At 36.1% G+C, this 27,601-nt stretch overlaps 3 protein-coding genes across 3 annotated transcripts; 1 reads left to right on the forward strand and 2 right to left on the reverse strand.

Moving 5' to 3' along the window:
• Positions 1-1,574: 1,574 nt before the first annotated feature.
• N7457_000935 (class I SAM-dependent DNA methyltransferase) lies at positions 1,575-2,442 on the forward strand (the record flags this gene model as incomplete). Its single annotated transcript, XM_057171981.1, has 2 exons — positions 1,575-1,582; positions 1,668-2,442. 2 exons carry the CDS (start codon positions 1,575-1,577, stop codon positions 2,440-2,442), a joined length of 783 nt encoding a protein of 260 aa, XP_057035884.1.
• Positions 2,443-3,165: 723 nt separating this feature from the next.
• N7457_000936 (hybrid sensor histidine kinase/response regulator) lies at positions 3,166-7,148 on the reverse strand (the record flags this gene model as incomplete). The annotated part of the gene is made up of 6 exons (XM_057171982.1): positions 3,166-3,492; positions 3,547-3,844; positions 3,897-4,946; positions 5,005-5,730; positions 5,795-7,006; positions 7,069-7,148. 6 exons carry the CDS (start codon positions 7,146-7,148, stop codon positions 3,166-3,168), a joined length of 3,693 nt encoding a protein of 1,230 aa, XP_057035885.1.
• A 1,260-nt stretch (positions 7,149-8,408) lies between these two features.
• Positions 8,409-8,717, reverse strand: N7457_000937 (uncharacterized protein; the record flags this gene model as incomplete). The annotated part of the gene is made up of 1 exon (XM_057171983.1): positions 8,409-8,717. The coding sequence occupies one exon, from the start codon at positions 8,715-8,717 to the stop codon at positions 8,409-8,411; it is 309 nt and encodes a 102-aa protein (XP_057035886.1).
• Positions 8,718-27,601: the final 18,884 nt, after the last annotated feature.

Consider the following 27,601-nt stretch of genomic DNA (forward strand, 5'->3'; position numbering starts at 1 on the left):
CAACCCTCACGGATAGCACAGCCGTAATTTCCACATACCGTTGATGGAAGGCTGACAGATAACCTTAGAAAGATCCTTCAACCCGCCCCCGAAGGCCAATCTGGCAGCGCAGTATATAAACCAAAACCAAGGTGCATCGGTTTATAACCGTGTATAGCAGAAGTAACCACATCAAGCTGTCTTGCTTCCAAATGATCCAATCTGCCACCCAACTGCCCGCGGCTCAGCAAACTATCAACTACCGCCAAGTCATCGATCTCATCGCTCCAATCCCGTTACAGAAATGCCTACGTAGCGATTGTTCAAGGGAGATAATCATCGAAACAGCCGCTCAATAGCCGCATATCGCACAGGACCTTGTTCGCCACTGATTAAACAGAGTGCACGGACAGCAATACACGGTCCATTCTCCGCGCTCCACTCGAGCAGCTCTCGACGATCAGATCGGGATGTCAATCATGAGTCCGATGGACCCACTTGAGCTATGCGCGGTTGTGTCGGACTTACGGCCATCTCAAGCAGATGGCTCGAGGTATCGACCACTTCATCAATGGCTATTACATCGGATATTTCAAATTCGGGTACAATGTCAAGGGTTATAAGATATCAGGGGATGGCGATGGAGTTGTGTTCCCAAAAAGGAGAGACGGGTGAGCCTTACAATTCAGGCCCCAAGAGGCCAAGCCCCAGCACAGACTCAACTGCCTGCACCCGGAGTCCGACAAAGGTGTCCCCAAGTAGATTCACTGGCTACCGCGGCAACCTATTATTGTCATACGGTCGTGAAACCCATGCATATTCGGCTATCGAACCAAAGCTGTCCCGGAATTCAAGGTTGGGGAAAATATGAGACGCGAGTAGAATTGGACGACAGACATACTGTGCAGTGTGCACGCAGAAGAATATCCTAATCCATCAGAGAGCATGGGAGAAGACGAGAAAAGGCAACGAGGCTGATGACCCTACAGCTCCCCCACTTGAGCCATGGAATGGATTGAGGCTAAGATGAGGCTATACCTAACTGGGAAGGGGATCGACACACACAAGTGGTAATCAGTGGGGCCCATCCACGTCAATCTAATCTCGATTTACTTGATTTACTAGAATGTGGAATCATCTCGAGAGGTTGTGTGCTCGAACATGACCAAGTGATTGGCCAGGAATAGACTCCCTTGGCATGGGCTGAGGTGTGTTCCAGATTGAAAACAAGGTTTGTCAGATGTTCCATGGGTTCTTCGCCCATCCTCTCGCCTACGCATCAGGCAGAAGCTCGAATCCATCTTCGAGATCTCTTCGTTTCCGCTGTCTCGTCAGCAAGGCTTGATATTGAACAAAAGTACAGAGCACAGTGATCCCTCTTGCTTGGAAAGCCTGGTAACTTCTTAGAAGGGTACATACTTAGCGCAGGAACATGCATCATATTCAGGCCCAGGCTCAGCGCGACTGGAAGTATAACCCACCGACATCATTGATCGACGAAACCTCACTTCTTTGGGAACCATTCCTCAATAACCCCGCATCACGCAATTAGCCCGGGGCTCTCTGCAAGCTACCCACGATCTATATCCGTAATGATGTCCAAGTGGAAATTCCTATAAGAAGGGCGTCCGCACCAGGGCTCAAGTCCAGTTATCCCCCGCTTGATTCTAATCTCTAAGGTCAGACAGAACCCCTCAAAGCAGCACGCAAAGCCCCGGGATCTCTTTCCCAAGTCTTACAGAACCCCCATTTTCAACACTCAACCTCCATCCTCCACGATGTTGGCCCCAGACCCCCCTTGCGGCTAAGGCCTCAAGCTCCGCTACCGAATTATATCTCAGTCAAGCTCGTGCTCTCACCAGCACTGAGGATTGCAAAGTCTTATACGAGAAATGGGCCTCGACATACGACGAAGAAGTCGGGGACAGCGCCCAAAACTACGTGGCTCCGGTCCTTGTCGCCCAAGCGGCCGTCAAATACGGGCTCTCGAACGGTGCCCGCAACAGTGTGATCCTAGATGCCGGTTGCGGGACTGGGCTAGTGGGAGTGGCTCTTGGAATGGCGCAGGCCAAAGCAATCGACGGTATTGACTTGTCGCCTGCCATGCTCGACGTCGCAAGGAAGACATCTGCCTACCGAGATCTCACCATCGCAGACATGAACCGACCAATTGATAAGGCCGATGGAACATACGACCTTGTGTCCTGCGTGGGGACTTTCACGCTCGGTCATGTTGGGCCAGATCCGGCACTACGAGAACTCATCCGGGTTACCAAGAAGAAGGGTGTCGTTGTTTCAACAATCCTCCAAGAGATCTGGGTACCTGGAGGGTTCAAGGCCGAGGCCGAGAAGTTAGAGGCCGAAGGCCTGGTGAGGGTCGTCACCGAGGAGCTTATAGACTATGTAAAGGGGCACGGCGACAAGGCTGTGCTGCTTATTCTAGAGAAGATCGATCGCACCTGAACCGAACCATGATATATCACGACACAAAGCCCCGAGCGACATCATGCCCTTGCAACACCGATTGATTGGTATTTAACTACCTCCAATGCGACACCCAAAGAGGGCCTTTCAACACCCTCGATTCCCATGCAACAATAGGCACCCGATGAACTCGATCCTACGCGAAAGCCAGTTTTCATTCTTAGAACATAATTAAATTAATAAATCGCAGACATATCAAGTCATATTAAGATCCTCAGAGCCCTCTTGCTAGTATACTTTCTGTGTACGTGGTGCATTTTCCCGTGTCTGTTCCTCCTTCCAAGGTTGCATTTCGAACGGAAAAGAATGTCCATTTGGAGACCAGCTCAATTTACTCATGCACAACATACGACGCATAGCTAAAGCGGGAACGCGGGGGTAAAAGCTGAGCATCAATGGGGCCAAGACGGAGCAGACAAATCCGAGTCATTCTGATTCGTAGTCATTATGGCAGGGATCATGTTCTCTGCAAGGCACGGACATCCTTGGCATCTAATCCTTGGTCAGTACGGAGTATGCGTTGCGCAAGCCTTTAGGCTCCCTTGAAACAAAATCCCGCAGTGTATTGGAAGAAAGGACTGAACTATGTTTTTTTTCACGTTCCATCGAGTTGCTATGCATAGAAACAAAAGAGCCATGAACACCACGCTGTGCATTGCAGCCCGAAGACCTGCTATCCAAAAAAAAAAGAAAGAGATGATATCATGCAAGTTTCATAAGAGTTTTGAGCTCGTGAAGCGAGAGTGGTTTGATGAGGTAATTATCAATACCGGCCGTGTAAGCTTGGTGCTGAAAGGCAGCTGAGGAAACTCCAGTAACAGCCATGATGCAAGATGGCCTGATGCCATTTTCGCGTTCATATTCACGAATCTTGCTCGTTGAGACAAGACCGTCCATTACTGGCATTGAGATGTCCATTAAGACAAAGTCGTAGTAGATGTTGGAAGATTTGTATTTCTCCAGTGCAACTAGGCCATTGTGCGCGGTATCGTAGCTACAGTTAATTTTGCGCATGAAGGTGGCCATAATCTAGCTTAGGGGTTAGTGATGTTCAAATCCAGGGTGCAGGGTAGAGTATAGTACCTTGACATTGATTTCATTATCATCCACAATGAGCACATGCGCCAGTGCTTGTTTGCTAGAGGGTCGGGGTGTGGAAGTATTTGATCCTTCCGATGAACTCAATGCTTCGGTTGGATACTCAGAGATGACTCTTTCATAAACTCCCGGCTCTGGCTCTGGATTGCTTGCTATTTGGGTCGGTGGAGAGATGAGGGAGAAAGCAGCGTCGGGCTCAGGATCAGAAGAAGCAGGTGGTATTTGTATCTCACGCCACTTCATGATCTTCTCAACCGCTTTGTATATCTTCTGGGGTCCAAATCTGTGTCAGATGTTAGCAGCCTTACTCGAAAGCTATTGGCGTTGGAACTTACGGCTGGGCAACGCGGATGATGTTAACAGAAAGGCTATCGAGAATGATTGGTACATTGCCGCTCAGGACGATGAAGAAGTCAAAGCCATTCTGTGCCGCGATTTCCGAGACATGTTGATCATTTTCATTCATGGCTTGCCTGAGCAGCTCTTCTTCGATGACTATAACCTGCCCACGAGCCTCTCCGATGGTGTCGGCCAAAGATATGTTCCATTTCATCTTTGTCATGAAGATGCTGGCGAGTGTGCTTTGAATGGAGAGTTTTCGCTTGCCCTCGACAGTGAGGATTCCAGTTGGCGTTTCTGTGAGGTCGGGGTAACCATTGAAGCCCACTAGGCATGCATGCATAGGGGAATTTCCTTCTGGAGTACTTGTTGGAGCCAGGCTAGCCGCTGGACTGTAGCTGGCCGGTAGACATTGAACAGGAATATAGACATCAGCCTGAGTGCCAACGCCCATTTCACTCCTGACATTCACATGACCCCCGAGCGACATCACCAGTTGCTGTACAGTGCTCAAACCCAACCCGACACCTTCAGAGAGCGGATCTTCTTGCGAGAAAGGGGCAAATAGTTTGTGCTTAATGAAATCGGCCGCGATTCCACGCCCAGTATCAGTGATGGACAGGTGAACAAGCGGGGGTTGGGCATCAGATCGGTCCCTAGCCTTTGATAACGCGATTTCGATGAAGCCGATGGGAGTCCACTTCATCGCATTGCCCAACAAGTTCATGACGATTCTCCTCCAGGCACCTGCAAGGGATCGAATCACCCAAGTGTCCGTCTGGTCCACCCTTATGACAACTGATATTTGGTTTCTTGCACTGAAATCCGTATTGATCGAATCCGTGGCTTCCAAGTTGGATGACATTCGGTTTGCCAGCTTACTCACCTGCTCAGGTGCTCGCTGACCGGTGTACAAAATATTCGCAACCTCTTCCACTAAATGACTGATGTTAAAATCGGAGACCAGATTGGCTGTATCATTTTCCGAAATCATTTCATTCATCTTGTTTGTGTGTCTCAGATTGTTGACCTTGCAGAACTCCAACCTATTAGGCATTAGGAGTTTGTTTCGAAATCTGGAGATATCGATTAGGATAGACTTACATGTGATTCGTTGTATCTAGCAATGTCAATCCGGACTTTTCAATCATCTTCACCATCTCTTCTTGTGCTGGAGTGAGAGTGGTGGCATCGAGTAATTCGGCACTCGCCAATATGCCGTGGAGTGGAGAACGGAGTTCATGGCTAACAGAGGATATGAAATCGAATTTAGATCTCTCGGTGCTTGCCCAATGAATTCTGGACACTTCTGAGATCAAAGAATCGCCAAATACTTTGAAATAGTGCAGCTCCTCTGGCCCAAGCGCCCGAAAACTGCTTGCAGTCCATACAAGCACCCCAGAAAGCCAACGTGACTTGTTCCAATCCCACAAAGGCAGGAAAAGTGCGGACTTAGCTCCAGGAAGACACCGTGCAAGGTGTTCTGAACAGTTCTGGAGGTTGGGCTCCTGCTGAGAATCACAAGTGCCAGCTTCTTTATTGAACAAATAGTTTTCTTCATCGTTGGTTTCATTCAGACTCAGGATTTGCCCTTGTGGGAAAGTCCGAAGCATTTGATGCAGCAGTCCCTGTGGTATATGAGGATGACTTGTTGAGACACCGGCACCTTTGGATGGAGATTTCAATGCGCAGCTCAAGTTATCGCATGGAAGGTCAAAGTCTCGCGACACAACTCGAGGCAACCCAAGGGGACTGGGTAGGGCCATGGTCGAGAATCCGGGATCTGCAGTTGTTGGTAACGGCTCCCAGCTCTCTGACGCTTCAGGGACACTAACAAGGTTGTCGATGAGAATCATCCGATAGCAAGAGCAACGCATCGATAAGTTATACTCACAAGGTAAAATTAATTGGACAGGCATCAAGAAATGTGACCCCATCTAGATCCATGGAGTCCCGAAGTAGCACACTCGCTCGAGAATAAATAGATGCAATCCGTTCGGAAATAGGCATGCTCTCTGTTAATGACAATTGCGAGAAGCTCTTATCGATATTCTGGGGGACACCGGTCTCTGCGGACTTCAATACTTCTCCCGGTGATTTTTCTTCACCGGGGCTCATCGCCATCGGCCGATCAGAAAGGCCCGAATATAGAGAGGATGGGTCTGTCGTGCACGGCCGATCTGGCAAGAAGAATATGGATTCTTTCTCCGTCACAATTGAAGAAATTGATAGTCTGGGGTTGGGAGTGGCGTCTTCAGCGGGGTCATCCAACGGCACAACGACCTCCGGAGTCGCATCACAGCTAACGTTTGCGGCACCAGCAGCGATTTCATGAGGTAGAAGGTTTGCAGCAATAACACTGGATTGGAGACGACCATGATTAGAGACCTCGGTGGGATCAAAGTCTGCATGGTCTTTGACGAAGTTTGTCAAGCCCTTTACCAATTTTTCGGTACGAATATGAGCCTGGCTCATTCGTACATTCTCCAGGTGCAATCCGATGGCATCTGCCACTTCCTGGAGGTCATTAACCTGTTCATCCCCAAATTCGGTCCATGGTTTGTCATCGACGATGCAGTAGGAGCCTAGGACGTATCCGGATGCACTGAATAGAGGCACCTCTGCGTAAAAGCGCATGTGCGGCCATTCTCGAACATAAGGTCGGTCCTTGAAACTGTCTTCAAGGGTGAAATCACGAATGATATAGCGCGTACGATTGGCGGTTACATTTTCGGTGTCGATGTCGTTCGATGAGCGTCCTGTGAACAATTGGACAGTATGTGGACATACCCCCCAGAGTAGATCCAGTGATCGTGCCCCGAGATAGATACCATCTCCAGGCCGATGGCGATCCTTATTTCGTAAAGAGATCGAACTAGTCGCTTCTGCAATAATATGCTGAGTTTCGCCGTCAATAATGGACACAAAGCACCGATTGGCTTTGAAACGGAGGACGCCGAGCTGAGCGAGTGCCGTGAGAGTAATATCCTTGGCTAACTCACAGCCTGTGGGCTGTTCATCTCCAGTCGGTGCTGCAGGCGTCTCTTCGCCCTCAGAAGTCGTCGCATTAGGTGCTGGAAATGCCCGAGTCACTGTACAATAATACCTATTTCAGGGAATGATCAGTGATGATCAGTGGAACAGGGGCATTGGCGGAACGCCACAAACCTCGACAAATCACGGATCCGCTCGCGCTCCTGATCTTCCTCCGGGGTTGGATGAAAGGCGCGTACGCCTGCGGAATTCATATTCTCGGGCTCATAGCTCACTAGTTATAGCAATTCTAAAAGAAAAGGAATCTTAAATCCGAGACCCAAATCCCCCATGGGCGGGTGCCGCACGTGAATTACTAAAACCGGCTTCGCATGAAAGCCCCCACTATTTCCCTGACTGACAGCGTTCATTGGCGCTTCAGAAATTTATTGTGGTCAATCGTGCCGAGCGATAGATATGAAGCGAGGCCCAGATGGAGTTTGGACTCGGTAGTTCCAAATCGCGCAGGCGAATACGAGTCAATTGGATTGGTTGGGGCAGAAAGCCGATCATCACCTGACATCACCTGATATCGAACTATATTTATCTTGGGGGGCCATCGTTCCAGCTGCCACCAGGTGTTCGTGGATTGTTTTCGATTTCACGCTTAAAGACCGATCGTCTCATTGAAATGTTTACTCTTACATGTGAAGGCTCGAAGATTCCTCATTATTGAAAGAAAGATGAGGCTAATGTGACTAGGTTGATGCCCGATTCGTTTGGGTTTAGCTTCACTGCATCTCACTGCTAGGATTAGAGCTTTTTTCCGACTTCCCTTTCATTCCAACTATAGAGCATACGAGATTTCGAATTTCGCAAAAACAATTACACCCAGTCTTTAACTTGATTTAGAGACGCAGTGCAAACAAAACTCATGGGCAGTTAGAAGTGCCGAGCTAGGTCCGAGTTAGGGAGGTTGAAATACACCAAAATAGATAAACCACCCCACTGCCTTTCATGATCTGGTAAGATCCCAGCTCAAATTACAAGTAAGGAATCTAGTACGGAGTACTCCGTGCGTTCAAATCACTTCACGAGCTGAGGTGAGACGAATGCTAGGGTTGCCAGCCACAGTACTTTTGAAACGCTCTTCTTTGTCTGTTTTTCTTTCTTTTCATGTTTGTTTGCCGTAAACTTGAAACATACTTTTTATTTCACACATCTGATTGGATGCCCTTTAGGTAGTTTCTATTATCTAGCACTTGTGTCAGGGTCTACTGAGGGAGAGACGTCGAAATGCATCATGAAGATGTTGATTGAGGAAGAAGACTAAACTAGGAAGGTATGGACTGAGGAAGGCATCTGATATGCATCATGAAGATGGTTGATGAAGTTGAGAACTAAGCTAGGCTATGGACTGAGGGAGAAGTCTGAGCATGTCTGTAGCTAGCTTTTTGAGCTAACTGGTTCCCAACGAGATTGCCCCGCTACGTATCGATGTTAGCTATAGTGGATCAGACAAATATAGATCAAATTCAACTAGCCTCCCAAAAATATGGGTTTTTCGCCGCGATACATTCTTCTTCACTAGCGATATGTCCATCGACCACAAAGATCTCATCGTCAACTGTGATGTTACCTTGCTGGTAAAGATGTACCACAGCAGTTACATTGTTCAGCTGAGATGGGGTATAGAGGGAATCATTCGGATCAAGCAATCGTTTAAAAACGGCAATACGCTCCTCAGTGGTGATTGGGGGACGAGGCCTAAAGGGTTGGGACTGAATAATGCGGGTAGATTCAGAAGACTCAGGATTAAAGTTAGTGGTATTTGAATTAGACATTATGACGGCCAGCTCACAAAAAGATTCAAGCCAAAAGGGCATGCAGTTGAGACAGACTTCCGCCACTCCCGAGGTCGATGCCAGAGGTTATTATATATAATCACGTTATCCTTCTAAGGTTCCAAGGTTAGGAATGTTTTGCTCTAATGTTGAGGCTTGTCAACTGATGTGGTATTCAGTATAATAGGGGTCCAATCAAGGATGTTGAAATCTCTGTATTTCTGTATCCACTATTCTAGCAGGAAATATGACTTTCTAACTAATATCAAAAATACTATATAGATAGGATAAACTAAACTTCCGGTATACCGATCTCTTGCTCCGACACACCACCTTAGCTAGGCTAGTATGGTCTAGCTACTTCCTACACCCTAGTCGGTATACTATTTTCCTTCCCTTGCTTATCAAATGACCCCTACTATTAGATAGCTTATATCTATCATTCTTAACATTAGACCTGGCAGTGACCCTCCGGGTGGTCCATGACCTTGGACCCTCCACCCGCCCCTCCGAGGTTCAGGGTCGCTCATGAGCGACCCTGACCCTAACCCTAGTTCTATGAGGGTCGCATGCGGGTGACCCTTAATGACCCGCAGCGACCCTCGGATACATAAATTTCTAGCGCTAAACCTAATATAGGTAGATAAAACTGATTACTTATCTTAATAAAATACTATTATTTATACCTATTTTGTCTATTAGACTATAAACACTAACACTTAACTATTAAAGCTATAGAATGTCTTAAATTGTTTTAATAATATTATTTTTCGCTAATAGTTCTATTAGTTTTATACTTCTTTTACGTTATACGACCGTAGGAAAGAAGTATAATAGGTAGTAGAAGTTATTAGTCTATAATAGAGTAGAGATATATATCTATAGTATATATTATATTAATTAAAAGGTTTATTAGGGGTCTAAGGTTCACTAAGGGTTAGAATAAGGTTCGTAGAGAGTCTAAAAGGGTCACTAAGGGTTAAAATAAGGTTTATAGAGGGTCTATAAGGTTCGTTAAGGGTTAGAATAAGGGTTATAGAGGGTCTATAAGGTTCGTTAAGGGTTAAAATAAGGTTCGTTAAGGTTTACTATAAGTAATATATAATAAACTAACTAATAATAATAGCTTATTTAAGAACACGATATATTAACTTAGTAAATCGTATATTTATACCTCTCGTACTTAACTTTAAGAAAATAATTAACTATAGGTCGTCTACTCCTTACTATCTTTCTATTTATATATCTATATTAAGTATATCGTAATTTTCTGACACTTATACTTCCTTAAACTACGAGGGGGCACTACTAGATACTCTTTAATATCTTATTCTAGACGATACTCTATTTATAACCCCTTACGCGTTAGGTAGTTAATAAACCTTAATATCGGTATACGATAATTCTCGATTCGCTCCTCTAAGCCCTTTATAACGTCTATCTTTACCTCCCTTTATTACGATACTTAATCCTAACTATATTAATTCCTTCGCTCTATATAGTAATATAATAAGTAAGGAATTTATTAAATAATAGCTTTAGATAGAATTTAGGAAGTCTAAGCGTATTAACTAGGATATACGCTATTAAGCTAAATACTAGAAGTCTTTTAATTAAGTAGCGAATATAAAAGATAGGAAGCTAAATATAATATATAAATAGTGTTAAAAGGTTCTTAATTATCCTATAGCTACTTATATAGGCACTTTATCTATAAATAAGTACCGGAAGGGAGTTAATTATATAAAATTCGTATTAAGAAGACTAAATATTAAGACTTTACTTAAGATAGCTATATATTATTTTTCCTAATATTATCTTCTTTATTAACCGATATATAGGTATCGAATATATTAACTCTTATATTCTTATTATGACGATCGTGGACAAGAAACTAAGTCACGTGACTATGGCTATCGCAGAGTGGGTCCGAGGTTTATAAGGTTTATAACTCGAAGACTCTCTAAAACTCGGCGATAGTGAGTTTTCCTTTTCCTCTTTTCCTTTCTTTCTCTATCTTAGTATTTTCGTTAAATTACACTCTTTCTTTAAAGATCTAGCTCGTAATATAATACTAAGACCACTCTTTTAATTTTATAAGACGGTATAGCTATATAGATCATTATTATAATTATTAGGACCGGCGTGCTAGCGGGTCCTAGCAGGTAATATAGAACTAGAGTGAAGGAATAGCAGGGTGCTAGTATATTTATAAACTAATCGCTAAAGAGCTAAGTTCCCCTAGCAGTCTCTATATAGATGACCTTTAGCGGGTCACGGGACTAGGTCACCTAACCCGGCAGGACTCAGTCTCCCTAGTACGGTCTCTAGCGGGGGGTCATACTACCCCTACTAGGTCACGGGTTCTAGGTCATAGGACTAGGCGGGATCTAGCCTATAAGGCACTCTCCTAGTAGAGGGTCGTAACATTTTCCCCCTCCTTAAAGAGTTACGTCCTCGTAGCTAAGGGTCGGGGGTCGAGGGTCTCTTATAGTTAAGGTAGGGAGGGTTCGAAAATAGTATATATATCTAGCTGTCTAAAAGAGGGTAATTTATCTTTATAGTGGAAGGTATAGCTAGACTCGGAGCTTTAAGCGTTATCTCTCTTCGTCGCGTATAATCTAAGTTCTTTGTGTATTTTTCACTTATCTCTCTTCGAGTTATAGCTTTCTTCTTCCTATACTTCCTCGTCCTTTCGCTATAGCTTTTTCGTCGTCTCGCTTTTCTTACTATAGGTCATTTCGACTTATTATAGTAGCTCCGTTTCCTCCGGTCGTAAGTACGACGTATACCTCTATTAATAATTACGCCCCTCCGGCCGTCGTCTCCCTTACTAACCCTACGAGTATATAGTATCGGTATTATATAGACTATCTTAGATATAACCCGGGGTATATATATATCCCTCCGCCTAGCGGGATTAACGTTAATACTCCCTAGTATAACTATTATATAAGGAAGCGGTAGTTTTATATAATAGTAAGTATAGACCTCCGCTTATATTAGCGGTTATTAATATTCCTTAGGTCGATTCTAGGCTTAATACTTAAGCTAATACTTATATCTTAGCGCCCTATACTACCCCCGCGTAGAATATATCGTTCCTTACGATTATATAGGGGTTTTAAGGTACGCGGAATACTTTAACTCGAGATATCTATAAAGGTATAGTTACGCCTTTTAGTCCTTCTCGCGCTACGCCCTCTCTATCTCCTCTACCCCCTCCGCCCCCTTTAACGTAGGTTTTATTAATAAGTCGGGTTATAAGTTAGCTTCGGGCGCCTTCTTAGATTAGATTACGTATATAGCGGTAAGAATATAGGTATATCTTAGAGGTTACTTATCTAGTATAGGTAGTTATTACGTTATACTCTTAGAGAGTATTAGCTATATTACTTTTTATCCTATTTTTTAGCGATAAACTCTTATATATCCTTATTATACGTCTATAATCTCTTTAGGATATTTTTCGTCCGCTTCTTATCTTTACTAGTATTCTAGATCCTCCCCTAATCTATCTATAGCGTATATTAGTATAGCTAGTTATTTTCTAGGGGTCTATTTAGTAGTTAGCTATTAGATTTAGCGTTCTTAAGCCTACTCTAGTCCTTCTAATTTTTCTAGAACGTATCTAGCGGTAGATCCTAGGTTATATTAACTTCTTTTTTATAGATCTTCCTCGGTATATTATATACTCTAGCTATTCTTTCTTCTTATTATAGTAGCTCTTAAATACTAGTATATCTTCTATATTTTCTCTTAGCTCCTAAGTATTTTCCTTATACCTATATCCTCTCTATTTAATAAGGTATTTAGTACTCTTATAGTTATCGGTAAGGATCTTCTTAATCTCCTATTTAGGTTAGTTATCTATTAGTATAGGATTAGGCCGCTCTTAAGCTTTTAGCGGATCTCTATAATATAGCTTTAGTATTAAAGTATATTATATAGGGTAGATCTTACGATATTTTAGTATAAGGATTAGCTAGTATATCTATTATTCTACTATATTTATTATTACGAAGGGTCCTATATAGCGGTTATCTAGCTTTTTATATAGTTATCCTAAGTTAATATATTTATTTCTTAGTATAACCTATTATCTAATTATAAAAGACTTCTCTATATATTTCCTATTATAAGCTTATTTTATTATAGTTTTCGACTCTTCTAGGCGTTTTCTTAGTATTTCTTATATCTTTAGTATTTCCTCTATACGGCTTTTAGCGTTATTATAGGTTTTTATCTTCCTATCTAGTACTAATATTCTTAGTTTTAGTCGGAATCCTAGTAATATTTCGGCTAGAGATATTTTTAGTATACTATAGATAGTAATATTATAGATAATCTATATAAGGGGGGATCTATCTTATCTAATTATTTTAGTACTAGCTTATTATATTATATAGATAATACTTAATACTTTAGTTTTATCTCTCTATCTACCTATTAGTTTATAGGTAATAGGCTATTAATAGTCTATATCTTATAGTAAGAAGATAGTAGAAGTAACTTTAGAATTTTAATATAAAGATAATACCTCTATTACTAATAAGGTTTTCTAGTATTCCCTATAAGGGTATAACCTTTTTATAAAATAAGATTACGAGTTCTAGCAAGTCTATATTCTTAGTATAGGAAATATAGAGGGAATATTTTAAGAATAGATCGACTATAACTATAATCGTATTATAAGCCTTCCCCTCCTATTTTAAAGGTAGTAGGCCTATAATAAAGTCTATACTTATCTACTAGCTTAGTCTCTCTAGTACTAATAGTAGTTCGAGTAGTCTATATAACTTATAGTATTTAATAGTATTAGACTAATAGATCTAGTATATAAAGATATAGTCCTATATATCCTTAATAAAGGTTTTCTATTAGTATTTATATCTAATAATTTATAGCGTTTTTTTTCTTATATAATAGCCTACCTATAGATCGTTATAGTAAATCCTTATAATTTCTTAGTAGATTATAGGTTCGCCTTTAGGAATATAGACGTAGTTATTATATCTTAGTAGTCTATCTTAGCTCCTTATACTCTATCGTATCTTCGGGGGTTATTTAAAGTCGCCGGTTTCCTATACCTTTCTAAGCGTATTCCTATAGAACTTATTCTTCGCCTATATCTTAAGTATAAGTTCTACTATAGTTTCTAGTAGCTTATAGGTATATATAGTTTCTTCTTTAGCTACTTTATATACCTCCTTTTAACTTAATAGTCTATTCGTCGCGGGCTTAATAGGGATCTCTACGCGTATTATAGTTATTATAGCGTCTAGATATATTATATCCTATAGATCCCTTTAGTAACTAGCGCCTTTACTAATAGTCTCCTTAAGTCTCTATATAAAGATATTACGACTTATAGCGTCTAGTAGCTTATCTACTATATAGTTAGGTCGTCTACTAAAAGCGTTTATAGGGTTTATTTTCCTTAGGCGGAATATAATAATAAAGTTAAAACCTACGAGGTATTCTACTTAGCGTATCTAGCGTTTTATAAGCTTTTTAGTTATTATAAATTAGATAAGATTAATATAATCTATTATTACTATAATTAGGTACTTATTTCCTTTAAGGAAATAGTATTATTCTTTAAACCTTATAAAAATTATTAGTATTTCTTAATCGCTAACTTAGTAATTTCTCTCTACTACTAGTATTTTCTAAGAGTAGAAGACGATAGGATACTAATATTTATCTTTATAGAACTATAATATAATTATATAAATAGCGGCTTCTAACGTATCTATTTCTATTATAGTTTTTAATATAGTATCGAAGTATATAAGTATTAGTATAGTCTAAAAAGCGGTCTTAGTCCTTTTAAAAGCTTCTCGCGTTTCTTCTATAAAGATAAACCTTTCTTAGCGCTTATTTCTTCCTTTCTTTTATATATCTAGCCCCTTAATTAGATTATTAAAAGGGGCGCTAATTATTAACTATTTCCTAATAAAACGTTAGTAGAAGTTAGCGAAGCCTATAAACTACTATATATCGAAGATATAGGTTAGCTCTAGTTACTAGCTTATTATCTCTATTTAGGTAGGGTCTATAGTAACTCTATAGTAGAAAACGATAAAATCTAAGAAGTTAACTCTTTTTATATAGAATATATACTTACTAGGTTTAATAAATAACCTCTACTTAATTAGGCGTTCTAGTACTTCTCGGACGTAGTATATATAGGTCTCCTTATCCTTTAAGAAGATTAGTATATTATTAAGATATACTACTAAATAGATATTAATAAGTCCTACTAAGGCTCTATTAATATATACTTAGAAAGTAGCGGGAGTATTTATAAGTCTAAATAATATTACTATATATTCGAAATATCTATAGCGGTATCTAAATACTATCTTCTACTTATCTCTTTATTTTATATAGATCCTATAGTAGGTATCTTATAGATCTAGTTTAGTATAGATCTATACTCCTAATAATCTTATTAGGGACTTATTAATTAGTAGTAGAGGGTAGTAGTTCTTAATAGTAATCGTATTTAACTCTCTATAATCTATATAGAGTCTAAGCTTACTATCTTTCTTCGGTATAAAGAGAATAGGTATACCCGATTAACTCTTTAAATATCGGATCTAGTCTTTTTCGAGGTTCTTCTTAATATACTAATAGAGGACTTCTAACTCCTTAGCGGATAGTATATATACTAGTCTCTAAGGGGGTATCTTACCTAGTATTAGCTCGATTATATAATTATACTCTATATAGATTAGAAAGGCTATAGTATCTTTTTTACTTATTATAATAGCTAGATCTTAGTATTCTAGCGGGAGTTTAGTTAGAGGTTATACCGGATAAGAGGTCCTATCCGAATTTTATATTACCCTTAGTATTACTATAAACTCCTTAGTAACCTTATTAATATCTAAGTATAGCTCTCTAAGTATACCTTATAGTCTTACTTCTTCTTTAAAGTCTTCTAATAGAAGGGTTTTAACCTTTAGCGGGGCTATATTTTTATATATCTATTTACTAATTACTTAGTTAATATCCGGATTTATTAGTCTAAGCTAATCTATTTCTAGAATTATATTATAGATCGTTATATCTACGGCTTTATAGGTTATTTTAATAACTCTATAGGTTCTATTCCGGTTTATTAGACTAAGCTATACTTCTTAGCTTCTATATAAAGAGATCTTACGCCTATCTATAGTTTTTACTAAGCGGGTACTTATTATATATATCTCTTCTAGGTTCTCTTTTATCTATTTCTAGTTTACGAAACTCTAAGTTACGCTACTATCTATTAGTATCTTAGCTACCCTTATTAGGGCTCTAGTCTTAATATCTAATATTAGTATATTATAGATAAGTACTTAGTATACTCTTTTATATTCTTCGAAGAGAACTATCCCTAATACTATAGGAGTCTATAATATAGGGTTATCTATTTTTTTAACTTTTCTATAACTATAAGGTTTACTATAACTTTCTTATAGTAGTCTTTTATATAGTAGCCTAGCTTACTATAGAAGTTATAGAATTTACTATCTCCGCTCTAGTCTTATTTAGACTCTATAGTAGCTTTTCTACCCTCCGTAGTAGTCGTAGCTTACTATATAGGGAAGGCGCTATTTCCTTTAAAAGGTCTTCTATTAGATCCTTATAAGTCTATAGTATTTCTTAGCGTTATCTTTTTAGCCTCTCTAAGATATAATATCCTACTTAGTATTACTTTCTTAATTTAGTTATAGAAGGCTATCTAGTTATCCTATTAATCTATAACGGGGGCTATAAACCTCTTTACTTTATCTTATATCTCTTTAATAATACCTATCTCTAAATAGTTAATTCTTATCTATTTAGTTAGTATATCTTTTAGGTAGTTATAAAGTCCGATAAGCTTTAAGATATATTAGTATATATCTTAGTACTTAGCTTATATTATCTACTATTAATCGTATTTAGCTTCTTACTATATCTTAATAAGGTTAGTAACCTAAGTAAGCGCCTATATTTCGAAGACTAACTAAGTAAACGTTATATCTAGGTTATTCCTATAGTATTTTATCTATATTATATTAACCTTTAGCGCTAAGAACTTAGTTACTTAGTCTACTTTATATATATCGTTAGCGAACTAGTTAGGATATCTATTTTAGAAGGCTTCCTAGTTTAATTTAAAGAGATTATATTTACCTAAACTCTTAGCTCTATATATTATTATATTATAGAGTATATATAGTTTCCTCGCTTCCTTCTAATAAGATAGGTAGCCTCCGGTACTTTCTTATAATATAATCGAGTTTATATAGGTAATATCGGGTAATTAGTAGGTAGTTTAGCTAGTAATACTACCTAGCGAACCCTAATAGATTCTAGATCCTTATATTCTCGCCTATAGGATTACTACGTTTTCTTCTTTATCTTATAGCTCCGCGCGGATCCTATTTTTCTCCTTTACTAGAGCTAGACGTCTTTTAAGGGTCTCTAACTCTCGGAGTTCCGCCTCCTTATCTACCTTAATCGGGGTTATCGGATCTAGCGGGTTTCCTCCCTAAGGGTTATCGTCGACTCTCTATATCTCTACCTCTTCTAGTAGGGGTCGTAGGGGTCCTAGGACGTTATTCGTTTCCGCGATTAGGGCTAAGGTTCCCCTTAGGCGGTCGCTTATATATTAAGTCGTCGATATTACGTATTCTAACGGTCTAGTTTAATTAAGATTTAGCGATTAGAATATTAGGACCGGCGTACTAGCGGGTCCTAGTAGATAATATAGAACTAGAGTAAAGGAATAGTAGGGTACTAGTATATTTATAAACTAATCGCTAAAGAGCTAAGTTCCCCTAGTAGTCTCTATATAGATGACCTTTAGCGGGTTATAGGACTAGGTCACCTAACCCGGTAGGACTTAGTCTCCCTAGTGCGGTCTCTAGCGGGGGGTCATACTACCCCTACTAGGTTATAGGTTCTAGGTCATAGGACTAGGCGGGATCTAGCCTATAAGGCACTCTCCTAGCAGAGGGTCGTAATAATAATTAATTCTAGTTCCGCCTTATCTCTACTTTTCGCCTTTTAGTACTAACCTTTAATCCCGATTAGATCCCGAACCCCGACCGAAAACTAGATCCACTTATTAAGATAGTAGGTACCCGACGAACCGAAGATCGTAGTAAGTAGCGAGTTACTATAAATAACTCTAATAAAGAACCTAAGGAGGAGAATATTCCTTAACCGACGACCCCGATTAACGATACGATCCGACTTAAAGATACTAAAGAAAAGAAAGGCGATATTAGAGAAGGTTCCTTTATATATATATATCTATAGAGGACTCCTATAAAGGATCGCTTTATAGAACTAGCGAGGGTATATAAATAACTTAAAGAGAAGGTTTCTTTCCTCTAAGCCGATAAGATTAATCTAGAGCTCCGCTTAGAATAAATAGTATAGGAATAAGATAAAGCTATTACTTATAAAGACCTCGCTATCTATAAATAGGGAGACCTTACTTTCCGCTTTATTAATATATAGTAGAGTATACTAACTATAGAGACTTCTACTTATAAGACTACTAAGATACCTAACGTTCTAATACTTAGTAATAGAAAAGAAGTCTAATTTAAGACTTAGGAAACTATTATCTATTAGAAACTAGAAGCTAACGCGGATTATTACCTCTTATCTATCTACTATAAACTCTATATATAAAGTCGCTATAAAAGAAAGGCTTAGCTATATATCGCTCCTTAGATAAATACTAACTCTATAAACCCTTATATTAATGTAAATAATATAATTAACTATCTATAAAGCGTTTTTATAAACCTAAATTAATAAGCGGAGGTATATACTATATACTATAAGCTTAAGATAAAGCCTAAAAAGAGTTTTACTAATTTCCTTATAGAATTTATATAGTTAGTAGAGGAAGCTATTATTATAGAAGAAAATAAGAAGTATAATTTATACTTAAAGCTTCCTTACCTTTTTTAAAGATAAGTTATATAGGTAGTTAACTTAGATAATATACTATTTAAAACCTTTACTTAGTATTATTAGAATATATTATATAAGATTAATCTATAATAAGAAGCTAAGTCGAACCGAACTAGAATTTTAACTATAGGAAGTAGAAGTACTATAACTATTACGATTACTTAGTCTTAGGGAACCTATATTAAGCGGGAATTAAATACTATTATAACTAGATTAATATCTATTATTAAGTAAGAGACGTTAATAAAAGAAAGATAATACTTTTACTATAAAGAGTAAGAATATATAACTTATAAATATCTAAAAAAGAAAATAAATCTAGCTATAACTATTATAAAGGTTATATCTATTACTAATAAGATTAAAGCTCTTAAATTAGATACTAATTAGGGAAAAGCTTATACTTAAGATAAGTCTCTCTCTTAAGCGGTAATATTATATTACTTTATCTATTAAACTTATAAAAACTAATAGGTAGCCCTAAGAATAGTTTAGTTTTTAATATATAATTAATATATAATAGATAATCCTTTTATATTTCTACTTTAGGTAATATAAAAGCTAATAGTTATATATTTATAAATAAAGCGATAATCCTACTACTAGATAAGTATTTTAGAATCTAAATTAAATAGTTACTAAAAGAATATCTAATAAAAGATTTTAATAGTAAACTTATAGCGCCTATTATATATATTATCTTTTTCTCTCTTATTATTAATAGGAGGGTTTTACGTTAAGCCTTAATACTCGTAGCTAACTTTAGATAATATAATATAATTCTTAGAAGAATATAGTTTATTATATATAATATTCTACTAGATTATAAGCGATATTAGATAATCTAGTCTAAAGAGAGATCTCTCTTTAATAAAGTAGTAAGTAAGATTATAGTACTAATACTAAGGGTTATTCTTTAGCTGGATAGGAATCTCGACTAAATTTATTAGATAGACGTAGATTAGAGAGATAGATTAATTAATAAAGATATTAAAAAAAGAGCTACTAAATAGTCTACTTTTTAGTTAGAGAGAAAGAAAGAACTAAAACTACTAGAGTTAATTACTATTAATATTTATATAATTAGAAGGTCTATATTTAATAGGTATAAAGTCCGATAATAAATAGGTATAAAGAATATCGAAATCTTTCTAATCTCTCTTAATAACCTAGATTATACTCTTAATATAAAGAAGAAGGCTACCGGAATAGAGAAGAATAATAATCTTAAAATCTCTAAGATTCTCTAAAAACTACTAAAGGAGTACTATAATCTAATATCTATATTTTTAAAAAAATAATCTAATAAGCTTCCTCCCTATCGTCTAGGCGTAGATTATAATATAATCCTAGAAGAAAAGGCTAGACCTAGATACTATCTACTTTATAAACTTTCTATTAAAGAATTATAAGTAGTAAAGAAATATATTATAGAAAATCTTAATAAAGACTTTATTATACTTAGCTTATCTTTATATATATCTCTAATACTAATAATAAAGAAGCCTAATAAAGGTTTATATTTCTATATAGACTTTAGGAAACTAAATAGTATTATAAAGAAAGATTATTATCTATTATCTCTAATTAATAAGATATTATAATAAACTAGTAAAGTAAAGTTTTTTATAAAGCTCGATATCCGATAAGGATTCTATTAGATCTATCTTATTACGAGCTAGATCTTTTAAAGAAAGAGTGTAATTCAACGAAAATACTAAGATAGAGAAAGAAAGGAAAAGAGGAAAAGGAAAACTTACTATCGCTAAGTTTTAGAGAGTCTTCGAGTTATAAACCTTATAAACCTCTAACCTACTCTACGATAGTTATAGTTATATAACTTAGTTTCTTATCTACGATCGTTATATACTCCCCTATCTAAATTATATTTAGTCCCTAAATACTAGCTTATCGTTATCTTCGTAATCCTATAATAACTTCTCGCTTTTTATAGCTTTAATCTAGTAGTATAGACGTACTAGGGGTCCGCGCTTTATAGGATATTTTTTATAGAATTCCTTAACCTTCTCCGGTACGTTTTTTAGGTTACCTACTAGATACTATTATAGGTCTATATTATATCCTACCTACTCTACTCGGTACTAAAGCTTCCTATAATACGTATAAGTATCTAAGATCTTACTAACTTCCTATTCGTTAGTTTTATTTATTATAATAGGTAGTATTAGATCTTTATATTACCCTCGTAGTAGCTTAGTTTTCAACGCTTTACGTAGTTTACTAGGATAGAAAATAGAGTATATCTTTATCGATCCTAAGAGATCTAACTTATATAAATTTCTAACCTTCTCTATAATTATATATAGTCTACTTATAGAGTAAGATAACTTCCGACTCGGTCCGCTAGGTAACTAATCCTTTATTATAATAAAAACTCGATCTCCTACCCCGAAATCCTCTTCCTAACGATATTTATTTATTTATTAGATCTAGAGTTTCTAGGACTTATTAATCTACTCCTTTATCTTAGACTATATATCTTATAGTTATAAGAGTATATCTACTATACCTTATTTATTAGCGGAGATATACTCGGGATCTTTTTAGTTAAAGGTTATTATAGGCTTATACCCCCTCTCTATAAAGAAAGGAGATTTCTTAGTAGTATTTTATAGTAGAATAGACGCTATAAAGTTAATTATAAGTAAAACCTCTAACTAATTATCTTAATTTAGTTCTATATATAGACGAAGATACTAAGCTATATACTAATTTATAATCTTACTCTAGCTATTAGTTTAGGGATAGTATATAGTTAATAGTTTTCTTTTAATTCCTAGTATTCGATAGAACTCTATCTAGAACTTAGAGATAAACTATCTACCTTAATCTAATACGATAGTTTCTAGTATTCCTAAAATATAAATAACGTAGTCTATAAAGAGTTAGGCTATCTACTATATATTTATATCTTTATAATAAAGAATCGAGATTAGTCGCTTACTTAGATAGTCTACGACTATAAATATTATATTAAAACTATATTAATCTTTTAGAAACGATCTAAAATCTATTAAAATATACTACTAAGATCGATTAGAGATAGATAAAGGATAGAGAAGTCTAAGTATCTTATCTCTCTATAACTTTATCCTTTTATATACTAGATAGTTATCTACGTATCGTTATATATTATTAGCCTATCTAGGCTAATAATAATAGATAGAGACTAGCTTCTTTATCTTCTTAACGCCTAGGTATATAACTAGAGGCTAGCGATAGACTTTATTTAATAACCGAGTACGTAGATCCTCTTAATTAGGTACCTTTAGCTTATTATTAAATAGTAAGAGTCCTTCCTTTAACTACTAATAAAGATCCTCTCTATCTTATACCTTTTATCTTAACTCTTCGAGACCTATATCTATATAGTTTACTCGTTTTATATAGTTAACGATCTCTTCTATAGCTATCTATATTAGCGCTAACGAGCTAGAGTAGATACTTTCCTTAAGATAATTATAAAGGAGTAGAGTAACGAACTTACTCCTATCCTTATATAGTATATCCTTCCTTAAGAGGGCGTTAGCGATAATATTTCGCTTTCTAGAATAATATTTAATTACGAAATAGAATTAAGAGAGGAATTTACTCTATCGAATCTATTATTAATTTAGATATCTTACTATTATAAAATACTCTAAGGACTAATAGTCTATAAGGATTCCGAAACGATCTACTCGAGTAAAACCTTCTAACTCTACACGTTACTCCTATAAGGCTTATATAATTACGAGTAACTCCTTATTATATACTTTATAGTTAAATTCCGCGGACTATATTAACTTCGAGAAGAAGATAATAGGATACTAGAAACTATCTTCGTAATATTATATTAAGACGCTACCGAGGATACTATTAGAGGTATTAGTCTCGACTTAGGTAGGTAATACTAGATTATAGTACCGTAAGATTAGAGTAGTTATTAGTAGCTCCTTTAGCTTATTAAAAGCTTCTTCGTATAGCGGTATCTATTTAAACTAAGTATCTCGTCTAGTTAGATAGTAAAGAGGCTTTATAACTTTACTATATTTTAGAATAAACCTTTAGTAAAAATTAGAGAAACTAAGGAAAGACTAAATCCCTTTAATAGTAGTAGGGATTTTTTAGTCTTTTATAACGCTAATCTTTTCTAGGTTAACTTTAATTCTTTTAGTACTAATAATAAAGCCTAAGAACTTAGTTTCTTAGACTCTAAACTTATACTTATATAATACTACTTAAAGTCCTACTTTTTATAGGCGGTTTAATACCTTCTATATATATTTCCGGTAGTCCTTAAGGTTCTCGCTATAGATTAGAATATTATTAATAAATACTATAGTATATTTATCTAAATATTTACGTAATATATTATTTATAAATCTCTAGAAAGTTATAGATCTATTAGTTAACCTAAACGGTATTACTTTATACTTAAAAGATCTATAACGAGTTCGGAAGGTAGTTAGTTCCTTAGTAGCTCGAGTTAGATAGATCTAATAGAACCCCTATTAGATATCGAGCTTTATAAAAAACTTTACCTTATTAGTTTATTATAATATCTTATCGATTAGAAGTAATAGGTAATAGTCTTTCTTTATAATACTATTTAGTTTCCTAAAGTCTACGTAGAAACGTAAACCTCTATTAGGCTTCTTCGCTATTAGTATTAGAGATATATATAGAGATAAGCTAAGTATAATAAAGCCTTTATTAAGGTTTTCTATAATATATTTCTTTACCGCTTATAATTCCTTAATAAAAAGTTTATAAAGTAGATAGTATCTAGATTGAGCCTTTTCTTCTAGGATTACGTTATAATCTACGCCTAGATAATAAGGAGGAAGCTCGTTAGATCGTCTCTTTAAAAATATAGATACTAGGTTATAGTACTTCTTTAGTAGTTTTTAGAGAATCTTAAAGATTTCGAGATTATTATCCTTCTCCATTCTAGTAGCCTTCTTCTTTATATTAAGAGTACGATCTAGGTTATTAAGAGAGGTTAGAAAGATTTCGATATCCTTTATACCCGCTTATCGTTAGATCTTATACCTATTAAATATAGACTTTCTAATTATATAAATATTAATAGTAGTTAACGCTAGTAGTTCTAGTTCCTTCCTCTCCTCTAACTAGGAAGTAGACTACTTAATAGCTCTCTTTTAATATTTTTTTTAAGTAATCTATCTCTCTAATCTATATCTATCTAATAAATTTAGTCGAGATTCCTATCCGGCTAAAGGATAATCCTTAGTATTAGTACTATAATTTTACTTACTACTTTATTAAAGAGAGATCTCTCTTTAGGCTAGATTATCTAATATTACTTATAATCTAATAGGATATTATATATAACGAACTATATTCTTCCGAGAATTATATTATACTATCTAAGGTCGGCTACGAGTATTAGGGCTTAACGTAGAACCCTTTTATTAATAATAAGAGAGAGAAAGGTAATATATATAATAAGCGCTATAAGTTTACTATTAAATCCCTTTACTAGATATTCCTTTAGTAACCGTTTAACTCGGATTCTAAAATACTTATCTAATAGTAGGATTATTACTTTATTTATAAATATATAACTATTAGCTTTTATATTATCTAAAGTAGAAATATAAAAGGATTATCTATTATATATTAATTATATATTAAAAACTAAACTATCCCTAAGGCTACTTACTAGCTTCTATAAGTTTAATAGATAAAGTAATATAGTATTACCGCTTAGAAGAGAGACTTATCCTAAATATAAGCTTTTCCTTAGTCGGTATTTAATTTAAGAGCTTTAATCTCGTCGGTAATAGGTATAACCTTTATAGTAGTTATAGCTAGATTTACCTTCTTTTTTAGGTATTTATAAATTATATATCCTTACTTCTTATAGTAGAAATATTATCCTTTCTTTATTAACGTCTCTCGCTCTATAGCGGATATTAATCTAGTTATAATAGTATTTAATTCCCGCTTAATATAGGTTCCCTAAGACTAAGTAGTCGTAGTAGTTATAGTATTTCTACTTTTAGTAGTTAAAATTCTAGTTCGGTTCGACTTAGCTTCCTATTATAGATTAATCTTATATAATATACTCTAATAATACTAAGTAAAGGTTTTAAATAGTATATTATCTAAGTTAACTACCTATATAACTTATCCTTAAAGAAGGTAAGGAAGCTTTAAGTATAAATTACGCTTCCTATTTTCTTTAATAATAATAGCTTCCTCTACTAACTATATAAATTCTATAAGGAAATTAGTAAAACTCTCTTTAGGCTTTATCTTAAGCTTATAGTATATAGTATACGCCTCCGCTTATCGATTTAGGTTCGTAAAAACGCTTTATAGATAATTAATTATATTATTTACGTTAGTATAAGGGTTTATAGAGTTAGCGTTTATCTAAGAAGCGATATATAGCTAAGTCTTTTCTTTATAGTGACTCTATATATAGAGTTTATAGTAAATAAATAAGAGGTAATAATCTATATTAGCTTCTAGTTTCTAATAGATAATAGTTTCCTAAGTCTCGAATTAGACTTCCTTTCTATTACTAAGTATTAGAGCGTTAGGTATCTTAGTAGTCTTATAAGTAGAAGTCTCTATAGTTAGTATACTCTACTATATATTAATAAAATAGAAAGTAAGGTCTCCCTATTTATAGATAGTAAGGTCTCTATAAGTAATAGCTTTATCTTATTTCTATATTACTTATTCTAAGCGGAGCTCTAGGTTAATCTTATTAGCTTAGAGGAAAGAAACCTTCTTTTCGAGTTATTTATATACCCTCGTTAGTTCTATAAAACGATCTTTAGTAAGAGTCCTCTATAGATATATATATATAGAGGAATCTTCTCTAATATCGCCTTCCTCTTCTTTAGTATCTTTAAATCGGATTATATCGTTAATTAGGGTCGTTAGTTAAGGAATATTCTCCTCCTTAGGTTCTTTATTAGAGTTATTTATAGTAGCTCGCTACTTACTATAATCTTCGGTTCGTCGGGTACCTACTATCTTAATAAGTAGATCTAGTTTTCGGTTAGGGTTCGGGATCTAATTAGGATTAAAGGTTAGTGCTAAGAGGCAAAAAGTAGGGATAAGGCGGAGCCGGGATTAATTATAATAATAATCCGTATAGCTATACCGTCTTATAAAATTTAAAGAGTGGTCTTAGTATTATATTACGAGCTAGATCTTTTAAAGAAAGAGTGTAATTTAACGAAAATACTAAGATAGAGAAAGAAAGGAAAAGAGGAAAAGGAAAACTCACTATCACCGAGTTTTAGAGAGTCTTCGAGTTATAAACCTCATAAACCTCGGACCCACTCTACGACAGTTATAGTCACGTGACTTAGTTTCTTATCTACGATCGTTATATATCTAACTTAAGCTACTAAGGAACTAACTATCTTCTAAACTCGTTACGGATCTTTTAAATATAAGATAATACTATTTAGATTAACTAATAGATTTATAACTTTCTAAAGGTTTATAAATAATATATTATATAAATATTTAGATAAATATACTATAGTATTTATTAATAATATTCTAATCTATAGCGAGAATCTTAAGGACTACTAGAAGTATATATAGAAGATATTAAACTACCTATAAAAGATAGGACTTTAAGTAGTACTATATAAATATAAGTTTAGAGTCTAGGAAACTAAGTTCTTAGGCTTTATTATTAATACTAAAGGAATTAAAGTTAACCTAAAAAAGATTAGCGTTATAAAAGACTAGAAAATCCCTACTACTATTAAAAGGGTTTAGTCTTTCCTTAGTTTCTCTAATTTTTACCGAAGGTTTATTCTAAAATATAATAAGATTATAAAGCCTCTTTACTATCTAACTAGATAAGTGTTACGACCCTCTGCTAGGAGAGTGCCTCATAGGCTAGATCCCACCTAGTCTAGTGACCTAGAACCCGTGACCTAGTAGGGGTAGCATGACCCCCCGCTAGAGACCGCACTAGGGAGACTAAGTCCTACCGGGTCAGGTAACCTAGTCCCGTGACCCGCTAAAGGTCATCTATATAGAGACTACTAGGGGAACTTAGCTCTTTAGCGATTAGTTTATAAATATACTAGCACCCTACTATTCCTTCACTCTAGTTCTATATTACCTACTAGGACCCGCTAGCACGCTAGTCCTAATATTCTAATCGCTAAATCTTAATTGAACTAGACCGTTAGAATACGTAATATCGACGACTCGACGCACGAGCGACCGCCTAAGGGGAACCTTAGCCCTAATCGCGGAAACGAATAACGTCCCGGGACCCCTATAACCCCTACTAGAAGAGGTAGAGATATAGGGAGTCGACGATAACCCTTAGGGGAGGAAACCCGCCGGATCCGATAACCCCGACTAAGATAGATAAGGAGGCGGAACTCCGAGAGTTAGAGACCCTTAAAAGACGTCTAGCTCTAGTAAAGGAGAAAAATAGAATCCGCGCGGAGCTATAGGACGAAGAAGAAAACGTAGTAATCCTATAGGCGAGAATATAAGGATCTAAGATCCGTTAGGGTTCGCTAGGTAGTACTACTAGCTAAACTACCTACTAACTACCTAATACTACCTATACGAACTTAATTATATTATAAGGAAGTGCCGGAGGCTACCTATCCTATTAAAAGGAAGTAAGGGAACTATATATACCCTATAATATAATAACGTATAGAGCTAAGAGTTCGGGCGAATATAATCTCTTTAAGTTAAACTAGGAAGCCTTCTAGAATAGATACCCCGACTAGTTCGCTAGTGATATACGTAAGATAGACTAAGTAACCGAGTTCTTAGCGCCGAAGGTTAATATAATATAGATAGAATACTATAGGAATAACCTAGGTATAACGTTTACCTAGTCGGTCTTCGAAATATAGGCGCTCGCTTAGATTACCGAC

This window comes from Penicillium paradoxum (genome assembly GCF_028828445.1).
Source record: "Penicillium paradoxum strain IBT 22861 chromosome Unknown utg000002l_segment0_segment0, whole genome shotgun sequence".
Taxonomy (NCBI): domain Eukaryota; kingdom Fungi; phylum Ascomycota; class Eurotiomycetes; order Eurotiales; family Aspergillaceae; genus Penicillium; species Penicillium paradoxum.